This window comes from Ostrea edulis, chromosome 2 (assembly GCF_947568905.1).
Source record: "Ostrea edulis chromosome 2, xbOstEdul1.1, whole genome shotgun sequence".
Taxonomy (NCBI): domain Eukaryota; kingdom Metazoa; phylum Mollusca; class Bivalvia; order Ostreida; family Ostreidae; genus Ostrea; species Ostrea edulis.
In genome coordinates this window covers 74,191,037-74,214,567 of record NC_079165.1, presented here as the reverse complement: position 1 = coordinate 74,214,567, position 23,531 = coordinate 74,191,037, and the positions used below count along the sequence as shown (strand labels likewise).

The 23,531-nt window shown below is 35.2% G+C and overlaps 1 protein-coding gene and 1 long non-coding RNA gene across 2 annotated transcripts; both read left to right on the top strand.

The window, feature by feature from the left end:
- Positions 1 to 679: 679 nt before the first annotated feature.
- On the top strand, positions 680 to 2,175 carry LOC130051494 (uncharacterized). Its single transcript, XM_056153458.1, has 3 exons — positions 680 to 837; positions 1,382 to 1,680; positions 2,093 to 2,175. The coding sequence occupies exons 1-3, from the start codon at positions 680 to 682 to the stop codon at positions 2,173 to 2,175; spliced, it is 540 nt and encodes a 179-aa protein (XP_056009433.1).
- Positions 2,176 to 3,909: 1,734 nt separating this feature from the next.
- Positions 3,910 to 6,998, top strand: LOC125655328 (uncharacterized). The gene is made up of 3 exons (XR_008799830.1): positions 3,910 to 4,054; positions 5,400 to 5,637; positions 6,919 to 6,998. It is a non-coding gene; the product is annotated as an uncharacterized LOC125655328 (long non-coding RNA).
- Positions 6,999 to 23,531: the final 16,533 nt, after the last annotated feature.

Genomic DNA, 23,531 nt, shown 5'->3' with positions numbered 1-23,531 from the left:
TCAAAACTAGGGTGATCCCTACCATTTCTAAAGGTATATATCATAGTATATACCATAGGTGGATCCAGGAATTTTTTTACTTAACCTTTGAAAAGCTTATCATTTGTAAATTGCAGTAATTGTAATTTAATTGAAGAATTTGACAAAGTAATTGTAATTTCATTAATTACGGTTGTATGTATTTGAACTTATATCCCAAGGATTCAAAACACTGCCGCCAGGATCATTACACGTACAAAGAAATATGACCACATAACACCCGTGTTAGTAAATTTACATTGGATCCCTTTAGAACAGCGAATCCAGTACAAGCTGCTGCTACAGACTTTTAACGCTTTCAATGGAACATCGCAATTATATATTTACATTAGTTCAAGAAAGACTAGGCAATAAGTATGTAATAAGTACAATAACTAATTCAGGTAAAGTTAAGCAACATAGTGTGTGCGGAAGCATATGGAGATGAGCTGGGTATAATCCTGGCCGATCATTTGCTTTGCTTGCAAATGTGTTCCATACCACTAATTAGGTGCATCCCCCAACTGGGGTATAATTTAGTTGGTAAAATATATGCAGTGTAGAACACCTGTTTTTCAATGCAAAAAATTTCTTATTTTTGCGCAAGGTGAATACCAATAGCATAAATAATAGTTTCTTGAATAACCTTTCAGGTTTCAGCATGGACAACATAAAAATTTTGGATGGACAGTGGCATGTGCGAAATGGGAAAAGATGGAACATGAGATCAAATTTCGTATTCGATATTTTATATGAAGTGGCTCATCCACAAGACTCCATTTATGTGGTAGAGGTGACAACGGACAGTGGCCAGAAGGGGTAAGGAGCTAGCTTCATATTCATTCAAGATAATGTATTTTGTTATATGGTAATGAAGAGTGTTTTTCCTTCCCATCCAAACTAAGAAATGAAAGGCTATGAAGGATATTAATCAAAAGTTATTCATGTTCATATATATGCAAGCCATATATTTTCTTTAAACTTCATCATTTCAAGCTCATGGTCAATACACATAGAAGAATATGAACATGAATTACTGACTGAAAGACAATCATTTATGAATTTAAATTGTCTGTGTACTGGTTCATTGCTTCTGATCCACTTTGATTTAATGACATTACATATTCAATCACAAATATGTCATTCTATATGTTCTTTTATTTTTCAATTTATTTATAACTTGCCATTGACTGAAAAATAGGTGAATTAATTGTCTGAAATTAATGACATAATCCTTCTATTAGCATTGCATTGCAATGACCAGCTCCCTCTTAAAAACATTTGTATGTTTTTAAAACATACTAGCAAACTTTGCTGAACACCACATGACATGAGAATAATCTAAACATTTTATTCCACTCAGAGAGGCTTTCTTCAAAGCTGGAGACTTGCATAATCCAAAAGATTTCCAAACCTCCCTTAACCGCACTTTTAAAGTTGGAACCCTGCTGTGCCATTTTAAGCAAGTGGAGTTACTGCAGTTGGTGGCACAAATGGCATCAGAGGCCAGAAGACGAGCAGAGGCAGTGACATATAGGAGAAGAATGGTGCTAAATGCGGGGAAACAAGAAGGAACATCCATCATATTCCTTAGTCCAAATCAGATTATGGACATTTCAACTGGTGCCATGGTAATTACTGAGCAAAGAAAGGCTAAAATTAGTATGTTACGGTATCAATAAAAAACATGTATCAATTAGAACACAAATACTGTTGTCAACGTCAAAAATTGCAATTTTCCTTAAATAGCATTATCAATATTTCACAAAAACTGGTTAAAACGATATAATAGTATTCATAACAATTTCATGAAACTGTTTCTTTAAAAAAATATACGAAATATTTGTGAAAAACATAGGGAGTATATTGCATAATGGACTTTTTATGAAGGATTCTATGAAAACAGAGTTATTGCCCTTGGATTCAATATTTTCAAACATATAATTAATTATTTATATATAACTTAGACATTTGAAATAATTTATGGTTAACAAGATATGTTACAATAACTATGGGAAAAAACTCCAACACAATTGATGCAAAAATCATTGAGTTTGAAATGAATTACTTTTAGATCCATCCCATGGATTGCCCATTCATGTGGCTGAAGGGCGAAATTGTGAACCTGAGAGGACCCAAGATGGATCTAGTGCATGAGATAAGGACACCAATAGGTCTCACGACACTGACCGCCTTTTTAGGAAAAGCAGAAGTTATCTTAAAGGAGAATATCGGTCCAGCCATCCTAGCATGGAGTAGTATGTACAGCTTAAATCTTTACCAGAAATGGATGGACACCATTCGGCATTTCAATTTGCCAATGTTGTATGGGCCACCAACGGCAGGAAAAACATTGATTGCTCAATGTGCCGCATGGATGAATGGCTGCAGTGAGCTGCATATAGCCTCAAGGTAATTGGATCATTTTGCATCTATATATATTATTATGGTCTACAGTCATTTTATTCTTTTAGTCTTAAGATACAATACATGTACAGTGCTCCCTCTTTAAACCTTTGTTTAAGATGAATTTGGGCAATAAAGCGGGGGGTGGCATTATAAAGAATTCACCATTACTGACATTTCACAGAGCAATAAAAAGAAATCCAATACCACCTAAATACCTTGTCCAAACTGGACACTTCACAGCACCAGTATCAAAATACAGTTGTGATTGATTACCTATGTGTGTTAGGTAATTGTCATTATTATCAAGGGTAACCCCTATAAAATTTGACCATTTGTTGGTGAAAGTCAGTGGCATATGGCATTATGCTGGGGTGGCATTATAACGGGAGTGTTAACAAGGGAGAAAATTGGTCTTTAGGAATTTCAGGCAATAAGCGGGGGTGGTGTTATAAAGGGGGGGGTGCAATATACCTAGCACTGTATAACAATTGTACGGATTGCAAATCTATATGATATATGCCTATATACCAATGCTATTCTCAGTATGATTTCATAATACATTGGTAACTTAATTGTGAATATGGAATGATTCTGGGCGTGGCATTAGCCTTAAAAGTGGTGTGAGCTCTTATTCTTTTAAGTTAATTTTGCACGGGTGAATTTTGCCCAGTGGTTCTGGAGAAGATTTTCCTATGAATACATGAATTTACGACTTTGACCCCTACTGTGGTTACACTATACCACCGGGGCCATTATTTTAAGAATCTAGAATCTGCTCTATATCTGGATGCGTTTCTGTCTCATTTTTCATCTCCACTCTTCTGGTTCTTCAGAGAAGAGTTAAAGCATCACATGTACAACTTGCATCCCCTATATAGTATCTGCATTATGTCAGGAAGCTTTTTTGTAAATTCTAACTTTGTTTTGTGATATGCATATTATGAATTCTTATTATGACATATTATGCAACTTTTACTACCCTCTCAGGTGTACCCTAGCTTTTGTCACGTCATGGCTGACTACAAGTAGTCTGCCATTTGTGTGGGACGACCCAACATCAAGCGAAGAGGTAGTCCAGCTAGCCATAGATCTTGGAAACGGGGCAGTATGTACACATTTATATTGTTTGTATCTTTGGAACAACGTCAAACGATACCATTAACAGGAGGCCCATGGGCCACATTGCTCACCTGAGTCACCTTGGCCCTTATCTGAAGACTTCTATTGTGGCCCCAACCTATCCCGTAGGCCAATGTTTTACTGTTTCTAACATCTCGCGCCAAGAAATTGGAAAGGGAAGAGGAATACCTTAGTAATGATGATAAGAAGAAACTGAGTGATAAAACTGTTCCCAAACTTTAATAACAATACCCTGTCTCTGGTCAACTACATTTTACATTGAATGGATACAGCCTGAATTGCCTAGGTTGCATAGCATATTGTGTCAATACCACTGAAAACTAATAATGAAAACCTATAACTTCAAGCGTAGTAATTGTAATAATGTATGAAATTCTACCAATTTTATTCATATATTTTAGGTGAGAGGAAGGGCGAATGAAGACACCAAGAAACCTTTAACCGGTTGTCTTGTGACGGCAAATTTCGACCTCAGCGCAGCTTACAAGTAAGCATTTAGCAACTTTATAGGAGCATGAATACAATTTAAAATGAAAACTTTTATTTTTATAATTTTCTCATTTCTCATTTGACTGCCAATTGTTGAGTTGCAAGTGAAAGAAAGCACTCACAATTCTTTGTTATGAAAAGAAGGCTTGCGACATGTTTTTTTTTTCTCAATTTTTCCCCACTCAATATATATATATATAAAATATCACTATAATACATATAATACAAGATTTCATATATGAGTCATTATCAAAATCCGCCTTCTAATAATCTCATAATTTTAATTCAAACATTTCTGTATTTAATTATTCATTTTTTCCATGATACATCTGTAATAGATATAGATAATAAAATTTATTGATAGATTATAGATTTATGAAAAGTCACTAATTTGTCTGTCCTGTTACGATGACTGTCTTTCCTGTTATAAGCAGGTCTCTCCTGTTACAGGTAACATAATCACTAGAATTTCTTTCATTTAATATCATTTTGTGCACCAAAGTCTTTTGAAATATTTCCAAGTTGTTAATATCTACTATAAAAGAGTTTTTTAAAACTGTTTTGCAAAAATTTAATAAGTTAATCATTTTAATAATGTACAGATTATCTTGCTGCTTAGAAATTGTCACATTTTGCAATGTTCATAGGTATAAATTGTTGTCATTAGTTGTTGTGAGAAGTGTTTTTTAATTTATTTTTATGGAAGACCTTTCCACCATCATGTCAATGCAGTTTGCAAAAGTTTCCATAATGATTTTTATTTTTTTATTGGCATTTTAAAATTTGTAACAGGAAGGACATATTATGATGAGTGGTGTCTTTTATATATCATCATATTCCAAAATTATGCTGTTTCTTGATCGGAGTTGTATCTTCTTAGGTTCATTATTATGTGTTTTATTTCATCCAATTTAAAAAATAAGATTTCAGAAACTTTAAAATTGTCATTTTTCAGAAGGTTAAATGTCTGCCGATTTTGATAATGACTCATATGTGATTTGTAAATGAGGCCACAAAACATTAACATTGAAGCCAGAGGCAATTGCTCTATAATATATATTTGAGTAATAGCACCTGAGTATATCGTGCATATTAGGGAAATCATTGTATAATTAGACTTAGGTCTACACTAGTGGAAATACCAGCATAGGACCTATTGTCCTTGACAACAATTATAAAAAAAAAAATAAGTAATTGATTATCTGTCATGTAAACCTTATCACTATCAATAGTTTACCAAAGATTTTATTTTGTCTAGTTCATAAAATTCCTCAGAAAGATATATTTTTATTATATGCCAAGGTTATTTTCATTTAGATTTAATCAAATGCATTATTATACAGATACTTCAGTCGACTCTTTGTCCTGAAAATTTATCCACTCAAGGACAAAAAGACTGGTGATGCCAGAATATTGGAAGAGGCTGCTAAGGCAGCATCCTCAGCACTTCCATTAATACTCAACATCATGTCAGGGCTGAGCCATGATGATATCCACAAGGAGGTGGAGAAAATCCAGACAGTGGAGATGGATATCCGTATTTTGGAGGGAATAGCCCTGCCAACAATCCTGGCGCGACAGGTGATTATCTTCAGAAGTTACAGCTACATGTATGGTCTGATATTTAGTATTATTTGTACAAAGTTACTTTAAAAGGACTGGTTCACATTTTTAACCAAACAAATTATTTTTGATGTTTTAACATTTACAAGAGGCTCATGGGCTACACAGTACCAAAGCCCTAGCAGTTCTAGTTTTCAACATCTTTATTCCCACACTGTGGCCCAATTTAACTAGCCCCAAAGGATCACGGCATAACATAATCCATTTTAAAAACCTTTAATTTTGACCTTGAGGTCAAGGTCATATGGAGGTCATGAAAGTACATGATACATCGTCTCATGGTGATACACTCATGTGTCAAATATGGTATGCCTATGTCAAAGAACAAAGAAGTTATGGCCCGGACACGAGTCCATTGTAAAAAAAAACCTTCAATTTTGACCTTCAGGTCAAGGGTTAAGGTCATATAGAGGTCATGAGGGTACTCGTAACATCGTCTCATGGTGATCCACCTGTGTGCCAAACATGGTATGCTAATATGTTAATATGGTATGTTAATAAATATGACATATGAAGTTATGGCCCGGACACAAATCTGCACAGACAGACAGACCGACGGATGGACAGACAGACAGAGTGATTCCTATATACCCCCGATGTTCGGGGGGGGTATAAAAATGTAGGACAACGACGACAATGGCAGATAGCAAATTTTGATCAGAAGAGCTTACATGAGCCAGCTCAGATAAGCTTATATATAAATCATTTAAAGTTGATAACCAAAAATGGGATTTGTTTTAATGAAAGGATAACAGCAATTTAATATTTGAGCCTTAATTTTGTGTTATGTAAACAATACACATTGTATTATTTATGTTTGGAAAAAACAGCATTTCAATTTTGCACAGTCACAATTATTAATTGTACTTAAGTATCCTTGAATGTGATATATAATAAACTTTGATTGCAATTCATACATGGTCAACAGTTAGGAAACAATAACATACCTCAATTATTGCTTACATAACATACATGTATACTAAACTCATAAATTTGGAGTGTGTTGTTCAAATACAGCTGTTACAAAATACAGTGAAACTATGGGCATGATTTGTCAAGGCATGTTCTAAGAATCTATTGCATGGATTATTATGAAATATGAGATTACACAACTTCTGTATTTATATAAGGATGTCTGTTTTATCCATTATATAGCGTGCCCGCGGGGGTAATAGTCCCAAAAGGACAGTTCTAGTTCTATATTAGATTATTATTATACTAGATTATTTTTTATTGTAGTTTCTAAATGCTGCAGGGCGTTACGATTTAATGTAGACAGTCCTCAACTACATTAAAGATGTCCTTATTCCATATTATAAGGAAATTATAAACCCCAGCATCAGGGATGTTGCAGATACATCAACATCTACTTTGATGAAGACTCTTTTGAACATCTGCACATCACAGGTATATACCTACAACAGTAATGCTTTCAAAAGACTTGTACAAGCACTATAACCCTGTAATTCGATCACTACCATCTAGTGTACCAAATGACATTAGAATGTGGTGTGTATATAATGAAGAACTGGAGGGGGTCAAGTTGTAATATACGTTCATTTTATACCACAGCAAGGGAATGGTGTTACCACCATCGTTAATTCGACACTTGCTGTCAAGAGTGACAGCATTAAAGACCCCAGCCTTCGTAAGGAAATTCAGGCTCTGGGAGGCAAACTGAATCATTCGGTGCGACTAAATGGAAAACCGAAAAAATGTGTCACCATTCCAAAGACTTCCATGATCGAAGAGCAATGGAAGTCAGTGGCATCGGCTATGTTAAAAGGTCAGTTATTCTAAGTCAGATATTTGCCTAATGCTATTGATTTGCCTAATGCTATTGAGCCATTGAAGACCTGTCAAAATTTATTTCCAATCCCTTTGATTTAAAATCAATGAAAATTGTCAATAAAAAGGCAAACATACTATCTTCAATTTAGTCATCTGTCAGTCACTCAAAAAGATCTGCCTGAGATGTCACTAGGCATTGGTACCAGTTCAAATAATTGATCATTGAAATGTTTCAGCAGCTGTACCACCTCCAACTACAACTGACCGGGCAGCTGTACCTCCTCCAACTACAACTGACCGGGCAGCTGTACCTCCTCCAACTACAACTGACGAGGCAGCTTTACCTGCCCAGGCAACACATAGAACTGTCCCGCAGTTACCTTTTCCTATTCAGAAGTTACAGAAAAAGGTAGGCTGTTTTGTTGGAACAAAGACAATTCCTTGACAACAGTGAGACTTCAATGTCTGACTGTACAGGAACATAATTGAAGGAATATAATCTAGATTTGCTTTGTCTGCCCTGATTTGGTAGGAATCCTGCTGGGGAACATGCTGATGCTGTTCTACGTATACTCGTTCACATTTTCCCCATTTCTAAGATTCAGTCGTGGTGTACTTTCTTATGCCATTTAATGTTAATTATTTAAGTCAAGTTGTGCCAACTCTTTCACATTGAGTTTACTATTCTCAGTTGCACTTTAGGTGTGCAAGCTGGTGAGTCCATGACATTAATAATTGTGTTCAGATCTAAGATTGAGACAGTAAAAGAAGGCCATATTGCTCACCCAATTAACCTTGACCCTGTCATTGTTCAGGAGTAGTTATTTCTATCAATCTGTATCACCATGAATAGGGCATGTGGTGTTACATACATAAAATTGTATTAAGCTGTCTTTTGAAATTAAGATCTATCTTCAAATTAATAGACATACATACCCTAAATCAATTATAGATACAAGTATAATGGATAGGTTTACTTTAATAAGTATATAAATGTAAATTGATTCAATTCAGCACAGGAATAATGTTACCACCATCATTAATTCAGCCTTAGTTGTGAAGTCTGATCAAATAAAAGACCTGGAACCCCACCCCCACCCCAATGACAAAAAAACCTTTCCATTTTCCTGCACATTTATTCCCGAGAAGATATCTCATCTGTGAGGGGGGTAGGGGTGGGGTCACTTTATGTGGACAAATTCCTAAACCCATATACATGTGTATTCTTTCTGGCAATTTTGACTGATATTAGCCCATTTTTGGCTGAGAAGAGAAATTGCATATATGAGCACTTCCCCCAGCATCTTCATGCAAACATCCACAGTCTTAGATTTTATATAGTGATGAGAGTAATGATTTATTATCGTTTAGCACATTTTCTTTAATCTCAAAAAAGAATGCAAAGTTAGTGGACTTGCGCAAAATATGAAATCATTGAGTTGTTAATTAATTTTATATACTATGATTTCCTTTCAGACAATCACCACATGCTTTAAATGCAAGAAAGTTGGCTCGAAGTTTTTACACTGGGTTGCATGTGATGCCTGTCGAAAATGGTACCACCGAAAATGCACCACCTTATCCTGCAAGGACTATCTAAAGTTAACGGAGGATTCTGTGTGGAATTGTGACATTTGCATTGTGTAGGATAACTGTAGTGTTTACATGTATTAAAGCTGAAATGAATTAATAAATATAGTATAATTCTATATGTCCGCCATATTTCTCTGCTAATCCGCCATATTAGTTGGTAGGAATGGTTAAAAATCAATTACCATTCAGGTACAAAGAAAAAACCAGGCAAAAGACTAATTAATGATTAACCTAATTATGAGATATGAGAGAGATAACTCAATACACACGCTATGACAATTCAAGATGAAAACCTCCCTGTACAAATTCAACGATTAATAGAACCGGAAGTACTGAAGATATTCAATTGAAACTTGGAAGACAGATTGTATTTATCATTATCAACAGTAATATTTGTCTGTAATAAATCAGGATTCTTATTTCTAGTTTTTGTAAACGTCATCCCCTTTAATTTTAAGGGCCTTGTATCTCGGAAATGACTGGGAACGAAAGTAGGTCACCAACTTTTTTGTTTTTCAAGACAAAATGAATCTTAACTGAAAAGTTTCATTGATTTTTATTGACCAATAGAAAGGTTTTAGGACTTTTTCTAAAATTAAGTCTAATTCACCGTCGTGCTTTCGACACCGGCAGTGAAGAAAATGGAAGTACTTTAATGACGAACAAAACTTAATATGCCTTCCATGGACAAAGTATATCTTTTTGAAATAGCAAGAGAGATAACTCTTAAGAACTTTTATTTGAAAGTACCAATTTTTAACGTTTTTAAAGTCTTGAAAGGTTTAACGAAAATGTGTGATTTTCTGATGTTGATGTATACTTCTGTTTTTGTATGTCTGACATCTTTAAAAAGGTGGCAACATATACATTTTCTTTGGTTATCTATTAAATTAAACTATATTGAATGGAAATTTCAAACCAAAAAATGCTACAATTCGTTGAAGTTGTGCCGTAATATTTCAATTTCGAATTTGACGTGTGCTATGAAGAAACTACATGTACTAATAGCCCTAATTTACATTTTATGATATTGTATCTAGATGTCAAAGGGGGGGGGGGTACAAATAACGTTATGCAGACTAAAAAGAAATTTTCAAAAAGGCATTTTTTCAATGAAAGATATATAATTAAACACTTATAACCAAGTACAGGTATGTTAGGTGTCTGGTGTTGGTTTTCACAATCTAATTACATGTATATAAAATTAGATCTGTTAATCCGCTCATGCACCCACGGTCGCTACACGTAGATTACGGTTTATTTCCTTGTAAAATACAAAGGTTATCTTTTGATAGAACATTTTTTCTCCCAATATCATTCCATTTCTATGGACTGGCCCGATAAATAATTTGTAGCTGAGATTCTGATGAGATATTTGTCGAACATTTAAGGAATGACTTTAATTCTGGGGTAAGTTCACTGGCACTATGTACAGTGTACATGTAGTAAGCAGCTGATATATAATACGGAAAATCAAGCTGTAGACCCATGTTTTGTTGCAATTTTCGGCGATAATAGGCAATAAATGCAGTCATACCATACATGTTTTTTTAGTTGAATGATCGTACAAGAGAACGGTAGTAAGTACATTTAGATAGCATATTCCCCGGAAGCCCAAAAGGCCGACATTCTCAGGGGGTGCCATTCTGTGTCACTTCACCGGTACCTTGTGTTATTATTAGTACATGTATACAGGGGTCGTAAGTTATTTACAGAAACAAGTGCCTGTGGGTAAATTATACGAATATAAGCGGATTATAAAAAAGCGTAAACTGACCCAAACAAGGTTATACTCGTATAGTTTGCCCCAGAATTAAAGTAATTCCTTATAATTTAATGCAAGAGACAAAGATACTAACCTTCGTTTGTCAAAATGTACATAAACTTGGGAATATACAAGTCAACTGAGCCGAGCAATGATTCACTTAGGAACAACGACGAAGCGTCTAGCTGTGAAAGTCGCCATCTTTAATCTATGTTCTACAGAGTTTAGCCTATTTATCAAAATATTGTATCGAAAGGGAAATTCGTCTTGATAGAAAATATTTGTAGACCATGCATGCAATGCGTATTTCGCTGCCCTTCAGAGATAGAGATTGACTTTGAAGTCACTCATCTGCGACCAGGGGCGTAGCTAGGGTAGTTTTGATGTGCCCGAGTAGGCAGGGGCTTTAAGGGCCGCCTTAAGGCCCCCAATGGGTCCAGGGCAAAGCCCTGGTGGGGACCCATGGGGCGAAGCTCCCGGAAGCTTGTAATTCTTTATTTGATGCATGTATGAAACGAAAAATTGGACGGAGCGCATTGATGAAAAAGTTTTCCGTCCAATTTTTCGTTTCATACATGCATCAAATAAAGAATTATAGGTTTTATGTCTTATCATTTCATCATGTTTATATAATAGAAAAACAAATAGTTTCTTTCATCAAAAAGCTTGAAATAACGTTTTTGAAATGGCGTGTAGGAATACCTATACGCAACAATAAACTGGCTGTGCGTTCAAGTCAGGTAGAGTAACTGTACAGAATTAAAGAGGTTCGCACCTGACATTTGGAGTAATGACACTTTTTTGGGAAGTGTATTTTTGATTTCTACAGTCTTTCTTTCTTTCTTTATTTCCTCCAGATGGAGATTCTTACAAGTACAATAGTAGTGCATTAATCAAGACATGTGCAAATGTGCAAAATAATATAAGGAATACAAGTGATTACAATGGAAGAGAGGAAGAATACAAAAATTCCTAAAGAACATGTTAGAAGCATACAATATTTAGTTACAGTGTAACTCGAAGTTTGTTATAATACATTGCTGCTGCATCTCTTATAAAACGAAAGTTCAGAAGATGTAGTTCTGGAATGTTAAAATCAGGCAAGCTTGAGATTATGCTTCTTGCGCCGAGGATAAATAAATACAAGTCATATTGGGACAGCCCACATAGGTCGGCAGCCACAGAAATATCAAAGTCTTCAATTAGAGTTTCCCACCAGGCGTCGCGATATAGGGTTGTTTCAGAACAAGTAGTTGATACGTGCTCAAACACAATCGTGAAAGGTCTTGCGCACAGTGAGCAAATTTCGGGTGGTGTATCCAGAAGAGTCCATAATTTTACAATAAACTTGCACAGAAGAATCTCGTAATTATTGTGCGGAATATTCCATAACAGAGTTGGTGATTTTCCATCGCAAAGAATGATAAATCGGGTAAAGTCAGGATCAGCACGCATGCGTTGTCGTCTGTAATCGGAATGGTAAGTGATGACAGAGGATTTAACAGTTCTTTTCCACTCTGATTTTGAGGAAAAGGCACCACTTTCAAGATATCGAGTTAAAGCGGGATACAAATTGTATTTGGTCAATAAAGGCATGATGTCCTGATGTTTGGCACAGGGGTTCATCATATACGAGAATAGACGAGTGAGGAATGTGCGCTTTGTGAGATAATTAGTGTCCAGTTCACAAAGACGTCCAAAAAATTGCAGTTTCTTGATGTCAATCTCTGTAGTAATAGGTAGCAGACCCAGGAGGCTTTCACACATATCCGATCTTGTTTGCTGATGAAGACCCATTGCGTGTTTTGCAATAAAATGTTGGAATGTATTGAAGGTTTCGACATCTTTTCGTCGTAGGTCGCACCAGAGTTCGCATCCATATAATACAGAGGGGAGAACTACCTTCTTTATATAGCTTGGAGATCGTGATTGGGTTTAGCTGTTCGGATGCATTTAGTGCAAAAAATGATTGGCATCCTTTCATGCAAGCATTCGAAGTTATGTTACTGGGATCAAATGTGGAATTCAGTAAAATCCCCAGGTGCGTGTATTTCTTGGAAGAGTGAATAACATTCTTGCCTAGGTGCCAGGATAATGTGTCCGTATGATTTGCCCTTTTTGGATGAAAATAGAGTACATTGGATTTGTTTGCATTGAATGTAAAACTCGATTTTGTTGAATACTCGTACATTTTGCGTAGAATTTTCTGTAATCCATGCGGGGTGAGCGCAACACAACAAATGTCATCCGCAAGCGTTGGATTAGAGCTTGTGATACTGAAAATACCGGTATTTGTACACAGATTTTGAATTTCGTGCAGAAAGTCGTCGATAAATACAATGTAAGGAAAGGTTGACAAAACACCACCCTGTCTAACGCCTTGTGAAATTGGAAACCAAACTCTAATCGTTTCATACTTAAATTTTCGCAAGCATTCAGTATTACCATAAAGGGTGGTGGGGATAAATTAAAATTCGCATGTAAAATTGATGGAAAAACTACATTCTCAAAACAAAAGAATGTGTGGGCCAAATTCCCCTGTTGCTACGTCGCTGTAATAATTATTTGTTTATAAAATTGCCTTACATTTGTCGATAACTGACGCACGTGTTCTGTGATATAGTCTTATTTAAAAATACATGATAGCTAGTCATTGGTTACTATTTTCATCATTAAATCGTGGAACGCGATTTTCACACATAAGGAATACTTTCTTTTCCTGCATTTACACTTTAACCATCCCACTCACCGTCGGTCACTTAACATTTAGTGACATGTGCACAAAACACCGCTTAATGACTATATCCGAATCATGCGCGGATCTAGAGTGGAGGTCCGGACACCCCCTCCCCTCTGGAATTAAAGTTGCAAGTAATTTGTGCACAAAGTAATAAGGACTAAACCAGAGCACAATATTACCATTTGTATAAAACTGGAACGATTGTTTGATATCCTTTTCCCAATATACATAATTACCGGTGATTAATGTAAACATTCTAACCAAGCAGTATTCTTGGCTTTTTCAATTTAAATTTTTACTAGAAATCTTTGTGGAAATAATGTAAGTTCTCAGCAAAGCACAGGAATTTGAATACAGCGCGGTAATAATATATTAATTTTAGCAAATCATGATATTATGTATTCTCTTTAGAGAAGTCGATAGGCATAGCCTTCATCGACTTCTCTTCGCAAACATTCATGTTTTGATTCTGGAAAACGTGTAAATGCCGGAGTCGGTGACGGTTTATGCTTCGACCGACGTTTCGACTAAGATGTGCCTGGATTTACGCAATAGACAAGTTGTTTTCAAACATTTAACAGCAATGCACAAAACCGTCGCAAGGAAATTAACACTTACTTGCTTGTAATCCATTTTCAACATGCCCCTGTCCCGGGTTTAAATCACAACTCTGATTACGTCAGCCTGCTTTTCTCTTAACTGGTCCCCTATTGTGACAGCTCCCAAGACCAGTTAACGTAAACCCGGGACAGGAGACATGTTGAAAATGGATTAAAAGCAAGTACGTGTTGATTTCTTTGTGACAGTTTTGAGCAATACTGTTAAATGTTTGAAAACAACTTGTCTATTGCGTAAATCCAGGCACATCTGAGTCGAAATGTCGGTCGAAGCATAAACCGTCACCGACTTCGGCATTTACACGTTTTCCAGAATCAAAACATGAATGCTTGCGAAGAGAAGTCGATATAGGCTATGCCTCTCGACTTCTCTAAAGAGAATATATATTATGTAGCATTAAAGTTTGAACACTCGATGTTTTCTTTGTTGAAACTTCAAATAATTCAAATAGCCGACGTTATAGAAATAAAGTAAAAATATTGAACAATTGTTCAATGTGTTGTAATCGTACACTACCATTATTTGGAGACGGTAGTGAAATGAAGAATTCAAACAACTCTCCGAAATTTCGCTGCATTTAGATAGATGAAGTACGTCAGTCGCATGTCATTTACTACAAAAGAAAATCACATATTCCCAGATCCATGGAAATCGTGCAGCATGCAGAAAGTACCCTGAATAGGTGTCTGACAAAATCAAGTGACGAGGTCCTTCTACACAACGATGGCTTCGAAAAACGTGTGCATGTAAGATCGAATAAAACTTAATTGGCTGTTTTATAATAATTTAATTATTTACATATTGTTAAGTATAATATTTTCTACAATTTTACGTTCTGTAGTAATTTTCTTGAGATCGATTAGGTGAAAAACGTGAACAAGCATACGATATGTCTCCGAGTAAAACATTACTTAACCGCCGAGTTTCACCTGAAAAAAAACTATTTGGTAAACAATGCGCACCCCTTTTTTACACCAAAAATCCCTGAAAAATAGTGCATATCATATTCGACAAAATACGGTACTATGTTACACATCGACGTATTCTTCATGATATTCAAGCATAAATATGATGGTTTGATGAGAGACTCAGGAAAAAGAGGCTAGATTTGGTCATAAAATTTTCATTTATTTGTCTCAAATGAACAATTTGCATCTAGATTTTTTCCCCGGACTCCCACCCTCTTTAAGAGGGGACAAGCCCCTCTCGCACTCTTCCCCTCGTCGCATCGCGACTCGGCCGTCCACTTTCAGCAGCCGGACTAGTCACAAATCAGCAGGACTAGTAAATTATAGATTCTAGTAGTCCTTTTCACTAGTATAGTGAAAAACCTTAGCGTCAAAAACTGATTAGATCTTACACCTTTCATTATTTTGACAATTGCTGGAAAATATAAATATTTTTGACTGACGGCATTATATACATGTATGCTGATGCATTGTCATAGTGATTGACATTGGTACTGTTAATAGACAGTTTCTGCTTCATTCATCATTAGAAACTGGCAGAAAAGGAATTGTTGAATGATTTATTAGATAGGGAAACCAAAGTTGTTTTCATATCTCTGACTGAATCGACATGTATCAAAAGGTAGAAGGGGAGTGGGGGGGGGGTTAAAAAAATATACGATCCTCTCCCATGCGGACTTCGGACGTGGTTTGAGACAATGATATGATTTATGATTCAAACTTTTTTCCTTTGCGTAAATAATAATGCATTGAAAGATTTGTTATTTAAAGATAATTGTCAGGAGCCTGTACGGTTTTTTTTTCAAATAAAGAGTGTAATTAATAGATGCAAGTGTATATGCTAAAACATTGAATATAATACCGACAAGATTATTTTTTATTAGGTAATTCATTTAATTTAGAATAAAACAATGCAAATGTGATGCAAATGTAAATACAATGTTAAAATTGAATGAATATATATGGGTTGCTCTACAATTCTTAGATACAATTACACTAATCGTCCTTCAAATCACAGCATCCGCCGCATCGAATTATCTACAATTGATTAAAACTTTCGAAAATAGTCAATTAAACTTTTCAAATAAAAATCATAGTGCACATTTGTTTAATAAAACTTTGAGCATACGGCGACATAAATTGGATTATTTTCATATTGAGTTCATGACATAGCTTTCTTGTTCATGACGTCTCATAAAGTAACGTCAAAATGGCGGTTATTGTGGGCGTTTCTCAAACGGCCTGACGCGATGAATCGTTCACATATACCTTACTTTCAATATATGTACGGTTTCTTTCCGTTCCAATGCCGTTCATTCGAATAAAAAGATGTTTTTACACCTCCAAGTGCCTAAGAATTTCGCTAGACTGTCTTACTTCCGATTTAATCGCACTGAATCGAAAGGTAAGTTCTGATAGGTCAATAATAAAATTGAAGTCTGAATTGACACACGTTATCTAATCCATAAATGCATATGTAGAGAAAATAATTCTCATGATTATTACTTCATGATGGTATTAGAGATTAGTGGTTAAGTACATGAGCCATGTTTGTTTTTATAGTTCAAAAATTCTTATCATTATTTCAGAACCAATAACAATATGACATAAACTTATAAATGTTTATCGCATTGACCAATCAGAACTTACCTTTTGATTCAGTGCGATTAAACCGGAAGTAAGACAGTCTAGCGAAATTCTTAGGCACTTGGAGGTGTAAAAACATCTTTTTCTTCGAATGAACGGCATTGGAACGGAAGGAAACCGTACATATATTGAAAGTAAGGTATATGTGAACGATTCATCGCGTCAGGCCGTTTGAGAAACGCCCACAATAACCCAAACCCGAATTTGCCTCAAAAAGAGTGTCCTACCCTTCCTTTTTTTATACATGCACTTACTATATATTTACATTCACTTCCAGTGCCCGTAGTGTTTACAATATGTCTACTTCTACCAGTCAGTGTCCTGCTACGTCATCAAGTTGACTATTCTGCCACGTTATCACTAGGCCTATATATGTATGTGTGTTGTTAGTAATTTGTATTTTATTCATATCTTTGGTTGTGTTTATATTTGGTAGCATCAACCGAATACATTTCGTTTACAATGCTTGTTTGGAAATTTCCGTTCTATAAATAGCGCTAGAATTAGAACAGGGAAGACATTCCAGAGAAAAGTAGTCCCGCGTGCCTGAATATTCCGGACGAAAAGTCATCACTTTAAAAGTTATTAAATGATATAATTGAAAAGACCGCGTTTAACCTTAGACTTAAGAGTGGGAAAGTTGAATGTAAAGGTCACCAATTCATGTATTTATAAAATACTTTATAGTCTCATTTCAATTCTATTTTAATGCTGTATGGTCCGAATTACAATATTTTTTTCCATCTCGCAAATAAATCATCGCACGTATGTAGTTATGCATCTTCGCTAGCCAAGGGTGACGATACACGGTGTTCCTCTTTCACCGTGTATCGTCACCCTTGGCTAGCGAAGATGATATCCCTGATGATTAACTTTTTAAAGAATAATAAAATAATTTACAGGTAGCTATATCTGATTCTTATTTTGCAGGCTTATTATATAGTACAAGGGTTTCACGTATTGATATTATCACAAGTAGCCTAAAGATATCACTTAAATTTGTTTCACAAATTCAAATTCTTAAATGGCGCAACACATCAAACAAGTAATGGTTTATATTGCCCATATGTAAAACAAATAACAACAAGAGGTCCATGGGCCACATCGCTCACCTGAGCAGCAGTTCCTAGCAATAAACAAGCTTGATCAAAACTATTCTTATTCAAACAGCTTGTTTCATAAAAATCTTTTCAATTATAATGACTAAAAATTCAGTAATTATCAAACTTAATTTTTAAACTTGACAACAAATTCATTAGATACCATATGCCATTGTGGACGGGTATGGCCTTTCATATTAACAAATTTCATCTAAAGATTTTTTGTGCTTGGTTCCCATCACATGTAAAACTTTGATCCCCTATTGTGGCCCCACCCTAATCCCAGGGGTCATGTTTTTTACAGACTTAAATCTCCACTTTGTCTCGAAGCTTTCATGAAATTTCTGCCCCAGTGGTTCTTGAGAAGAAGATTTTTAAATGACCCACCCTATTTTTTGCATTTTTGTGATTATCTCCCCTTTGAAGGGGCATGACCCTTCATTTGACCCAACTATTGTGGCCCCACCCTACCCCCGGGGCCATGATCTGAACAAACTTAAAACTACTATATACCAGGTAGCTTTTAGGTAAGTACCCACTCTTATGGCCCAGTGATTTTTGGGAAGACTTTTAAAGATTTTCTTTATATATTCGCATGCATAACTTTGATCACCTATTGTGGCCCCAACATACCTCCGGTGGTGATGCTCATGATTTGAGTAAACCTGAATCTCCACTATTGTTAATTTCAGCTTTTATGGCCCAGTGGTTCTTGAGAAGAATTTGTTTTAATGAACTCGCCATATTTTTGCATTTTTGTGATTATCTCCCCTTTGAAAAGGATATGGTCCTTCTTTTATCCCCTTCACCCAATATCGACCAAGAAGTTATAACCGGAACTTTTTAGTCGGTGTTTAAAATTTAAAACCGGATACGTAAAAGCACGGCCTTTCCTTAAATATAGTACACAAATTCTCAGTGTCTGTACTGTGATGCAGGTTGCAGGCACAGCACTATAAAACTCAACGATCACACTGTATATTACAAAACTATATTCAATTTACGTCTGTTTTATGGAATTTCAAGGTCCTCTGGCAAAAGGAAATTGTGACCTAGAATTAACCTTAAGGTAGTACTCTACATCGTCATAATGGCTGACTTCCTTTAAAAACATGGATGAAAAAATCGATATCAGGACTATTGGACTTTTCCTTTTCCATTTAAATACCTAGTCGAGTAGCTCAGTAGGTTAAAATACCGACTGCTGAACTGTAGATCGCAGGTTCGAGTCCAGCAGGGGTTTTAAATTTTTTTCAGATTACCTTGTACTAAAACTGTATTTTTTGACAAAATAAAGTAAATTTGAAAATTCAAAATATTGTTGTACACATTCTCCACTTTTCATCTTCATCAAATTTCTCTGGTGTAGCGTACCTCCTTAACACAAATTTCTATATGTCATGAGATTTAATTAAAATATGTCCAACATATATGAGAAAAATCCACCTTAAAATCCGCCTTATGATAAAACACTGCATGACCATTCAGTTCGATAAGATGTTTTACGTCAGTTGAATAATTACAGCTGAGAAAGTAGATTTCGATGAGCCAATCTCGTCCGCGCATCATCTTACCTGTTAGCGTAGCATATAAAACCCATTTACTTCGAGAGCTGAAGCGGTAGTCCACATCGATGTATCTTTTACACAATTTAATGCCAATAACAACAGAGGTGGATCAGCGGGATTAGGTCGACGGGCCCTGAATCGGAGTGACACCAAAAGCGACGGCGATAGAGGAACGACTGTGATCCCCAGTAATTCCTCCTAACCCCTTTCACTTCAGTTTGAAATTTATCTGAATTGGGTGTGTTGGATACGAAAAATTTCTGTCATGGCCAAACTCTCTTTCCTGACTAACTTTACACTATTTCTACATTCTGTATTTGGTGCCACTGTAAAAGAACATTTTTCTGAGGATTTCTCCCTGCACGTTTCACTGTTGTCGTCTGCTAAGCCCTTTCCTTTGGATGAACACTTGGATGGAACCGCACAATTGTCGAGCACTTCCACCAAATTTATTTCCACTTTTTACCAGAATTTGCTGGATGGACATTCGCTGTCACAGGCTGCCCAGACGAGAAACAACTTAGGAGACGTCAACACCATACGAGCTATTGCACCCACAGATTAGTTTCAGAAATTTTAAATATACTAGATAATATATCAGATAAATTTTATATCAATATTTTTTTAATGTTTATTTTCACATGAAAAAGACAAGACGGGTTAAGAGTCATATTTGGTCCCTATTCCACTTAAAAATCAAAATAGAATCAAAACTGATACGTTTAGGAAAAACAAATAATGATAGTAAGTGAATGATTAAATAAATATTAAAATAGTGTATCTATTAAATACATTTCTAATTTTTCATAAGTATATCTGGTATATTATCCTAAACATCATATGTTTTGAATACTATGGAAAATAAGCTGCATGTTTGTATCACTTTTTTGCTATGATGTAGCTGTGAAAGACCTGCAATGCATCTGCATGTGTTCTTTATTTCCCGAGACAAATGCTCATATTAATGAAATATTCTAGAAAAATTAGAAAATTCGAATTTCCATTAAATCTGCTGTAAGATGCGTTTAGAATATTTAATCTGGTTTGTTTTTAAAACAATGAACTATGATATGTTGTATCATTTCATTTCAAATGGAAACCACCGGATGCTTTTATACGCACAACATAGTTTTTACGACAAAAATTTACTAGTTATTCAAGCTACTGCAACTAGACTTGTATTTTTATATAATTTTTCAAAAATAGGATAAAATATAAATTTAAAAAAAAAACAACAACATACAAAATAAAAAAAACAACAACTGAAAAGTGTAACAAGCTGACCTAAATCCTGCTAAAACAAGGGTGGTCAACACGATTTATTTCCCGAGAAAAATGCTCATATTAATGAAATATTCTAGAAAAAATAGAAAATTCGAATTTCCATTAAATCTGTTGTAAGTTTGCGATCACTTGATCAGTTCATATTGAATGCACCGCGGAATGCAAGACACTTATACGGAAGAGCTCCAACTTCTATTTTGGAATACATTTAGCGATTTTGCAATATTTGCAATGAAACAAAATATGCTAAGGTGTTTGACCAAAGAAAAATTCATTTCTGTTGGAAGTTATAAGATAATTTGATTCCCGCCACACTACCCCTTTGTTTATTTATTTTGCTCTTTGATTAGAAAACGGGGCGGAGGGGTTGGAGGACAGACTAGTATTAGCTCAACTGTTGTGTGGAAAAATTTTCATTCTAATATTCTGAGTTTGATTTTCTGAATGGATGGCAAGGCTTCATACCAATTTCACTGCCATGGACATTTCTTAAACCAAATTCCATGTTTCACTGGGTAAAAATAATAAGCAATATTTAGTAATCCTGTATATCTGAAGGGTTTACTAAAAGCGAAAAATAACATTAGGAATTTAAAAATAACTGAATAGTTATAATAGACATAGAATCCATGCATTTACAGGAAATACCCGTCATTAGTTTTATTTTACACATTAACAAAAAAAAGGGGGGGGGGTAAGCGTGTCGGTCCAAATGTCGGACTACTCCAACATAATCAAGAATGTAAGCTTTTTACATGCAGGATTAGAAGTGTGAATGAATGTCATATTTTGGAAGTAGAATGCACATCTTGGAAATACTGTCATAAAACACAAAATGATCACTGCGTTGAATAGTTATTGGTAGTTCCAATTTCCTCATATCCACACTCATGGATCCGCTCCATTAATTACGTTACTATTCCAGCTCAAGCGAAAGTGTATATATATGTGGAGAACTTGTCTTGTGATAATTTCATTATCATGTGTAATTAACATGTATGTTCTTGAGGATTTAAACAAGTCTAAATGATAGACATATAAAATATGAATATAAAATGTTCGTACCGTTTTCCATCATGTCGAAATGCATTGCATATTTGTAGGATTAGCAATATATACAGAAAAAATGATATTTAAGATTACATAAATGTCAAACACTTTAATGATCTATTAATGAGTCTGCGATTTTGAAAATTTTCGCACGATTTCAGGGCGCGAGACAGCTCATTTTTCTTTCTAGTAATCCTCTTACTCCGTATCAATGTGCTCAGCGCAAGGTAATCAGACGCCCCTGTAATCTTTGATCTGTCCACTCGTCGCCTTATAGCTTTTATTGTCATCAATCCAGTCTTAATTCGGGCGATTGTATATACAATATAAATCTAATATCTCTACATTGTAATCTTATTAATCTGTGTCGCAGCCAACCTTCACAAACATCCGGCGACTTGCATCAAATACACTATCGTAGAAATGAAGAAAATTGATCAAATTTTCATATAATTGTGTGCTATAATAAACTAATTGCCAAATGATAAAATCATTCAGCTGGTTTCAAGTCTAGACATTATGAGTCTACCCCACCCACCCCCCCCCCCCCCCACCCCAATTCTTTTGGTGAGTGCAATTTTTGGTACAGATTAATTAAACCATCGCTAAAGCTTTAGCGCTTTCATCACATCTTCAGAAGCTTTACACAAATGTATACATTTTTGTAAAGCTTCTGAAGTTGTAATGAAAAAGTTTTACGGAGGATTTCTGTGTTTTCTTTTCATATTTTAAAAAAAATTATTATTATCCGATTACGGAGACTCTATTTCAATTTTGGATATATATATATATATATATATATATATATATATATATATATATATATATATATATATATATATGAAAAACTAGAAACGTCGGCACGACACAAATGCCCCTGTCTACAACAAAGTCAAATGCACGAATTCCATCGATGTATAGCATTGAATATGGTATTCAGATTGTATGTAACACGCATTTAGTATAATGAAGAACTCAACAACAATGTTTTAATAGCCACAAAATGTATACAACTCCATCAAATATCAATGAACTGGAACAAAACTCAAACTCGATCTGTGTGTGTGTATATATATATATATATATATATATATATATATATATATGCGTATTAAATCGAGGCAAGCTACTGAACAACACGTTGATGGTACAGGGTTTCAACAGTCTCGATTGAAGTCAGCATTTCGCAAATTTTATGGTCGTTATAACAATCTAGTTCTATCATTGGGTCAAATGCTGTCTAACATGTTTCATAACGATAGTTAGGCTGTTCTTGGCACATCGATTTTGACTGCGGATAACTCCGTTTACCTGATCAAAATATAGGGCTCACGGCGGATGTGACCGGTCGACAGTGGATGCTTGCTCCCCCTAGGCACCCGATCCCACCTCTGGTGTGTCCAGGGGTCCGTGTTTGCCCAACTATCTATTTTGAATTCCTTTTTGGAGTTATGAGATTGATCACTGTTCGTTATCTTCACCTTTCATAAAATAAACACAAAATCAACAGAGTAAGTCCTTAAATGTAAAACAGGACAAAATGAATTAATGAAGCTCTAAAAGACGTCTTTACTTCTATATGGCTCACATTAAATATACATGTATCTACAAAGTGAATGGCTACATACATGGAAAGATAAAACCAAATGAACATGACTATTATGAATAAATAATGTATAGATCAAATGGATCTCAAATTATCCACGTGTAATTACGTAGTGGTTCAAG

Bases quoted from the DNA above. Each gene is read 5' to 3' on its own strand.
- LOC130051494 (XM_056153458.1), top strand. From the start codon at position 680: ATGGACAACATAAAAATTTTGGATGGACAGTGGCATGTGCGAAATGGG. The intron at 838-1,381 runs GTAAGGAGCTAG...TATTCCACTCAG, and splicing joins ACGGACAGTGGCCAGAAGGG to AGAGGCTTTCTTCAAAGCTG. The intron at 1,681-2,092 runs GTATGTTACGGT...AATTACTTTTAG, and splicing joins GCAAAGAAAGGCTAAAATTA to ATCCATCCCATGGATTGCCC.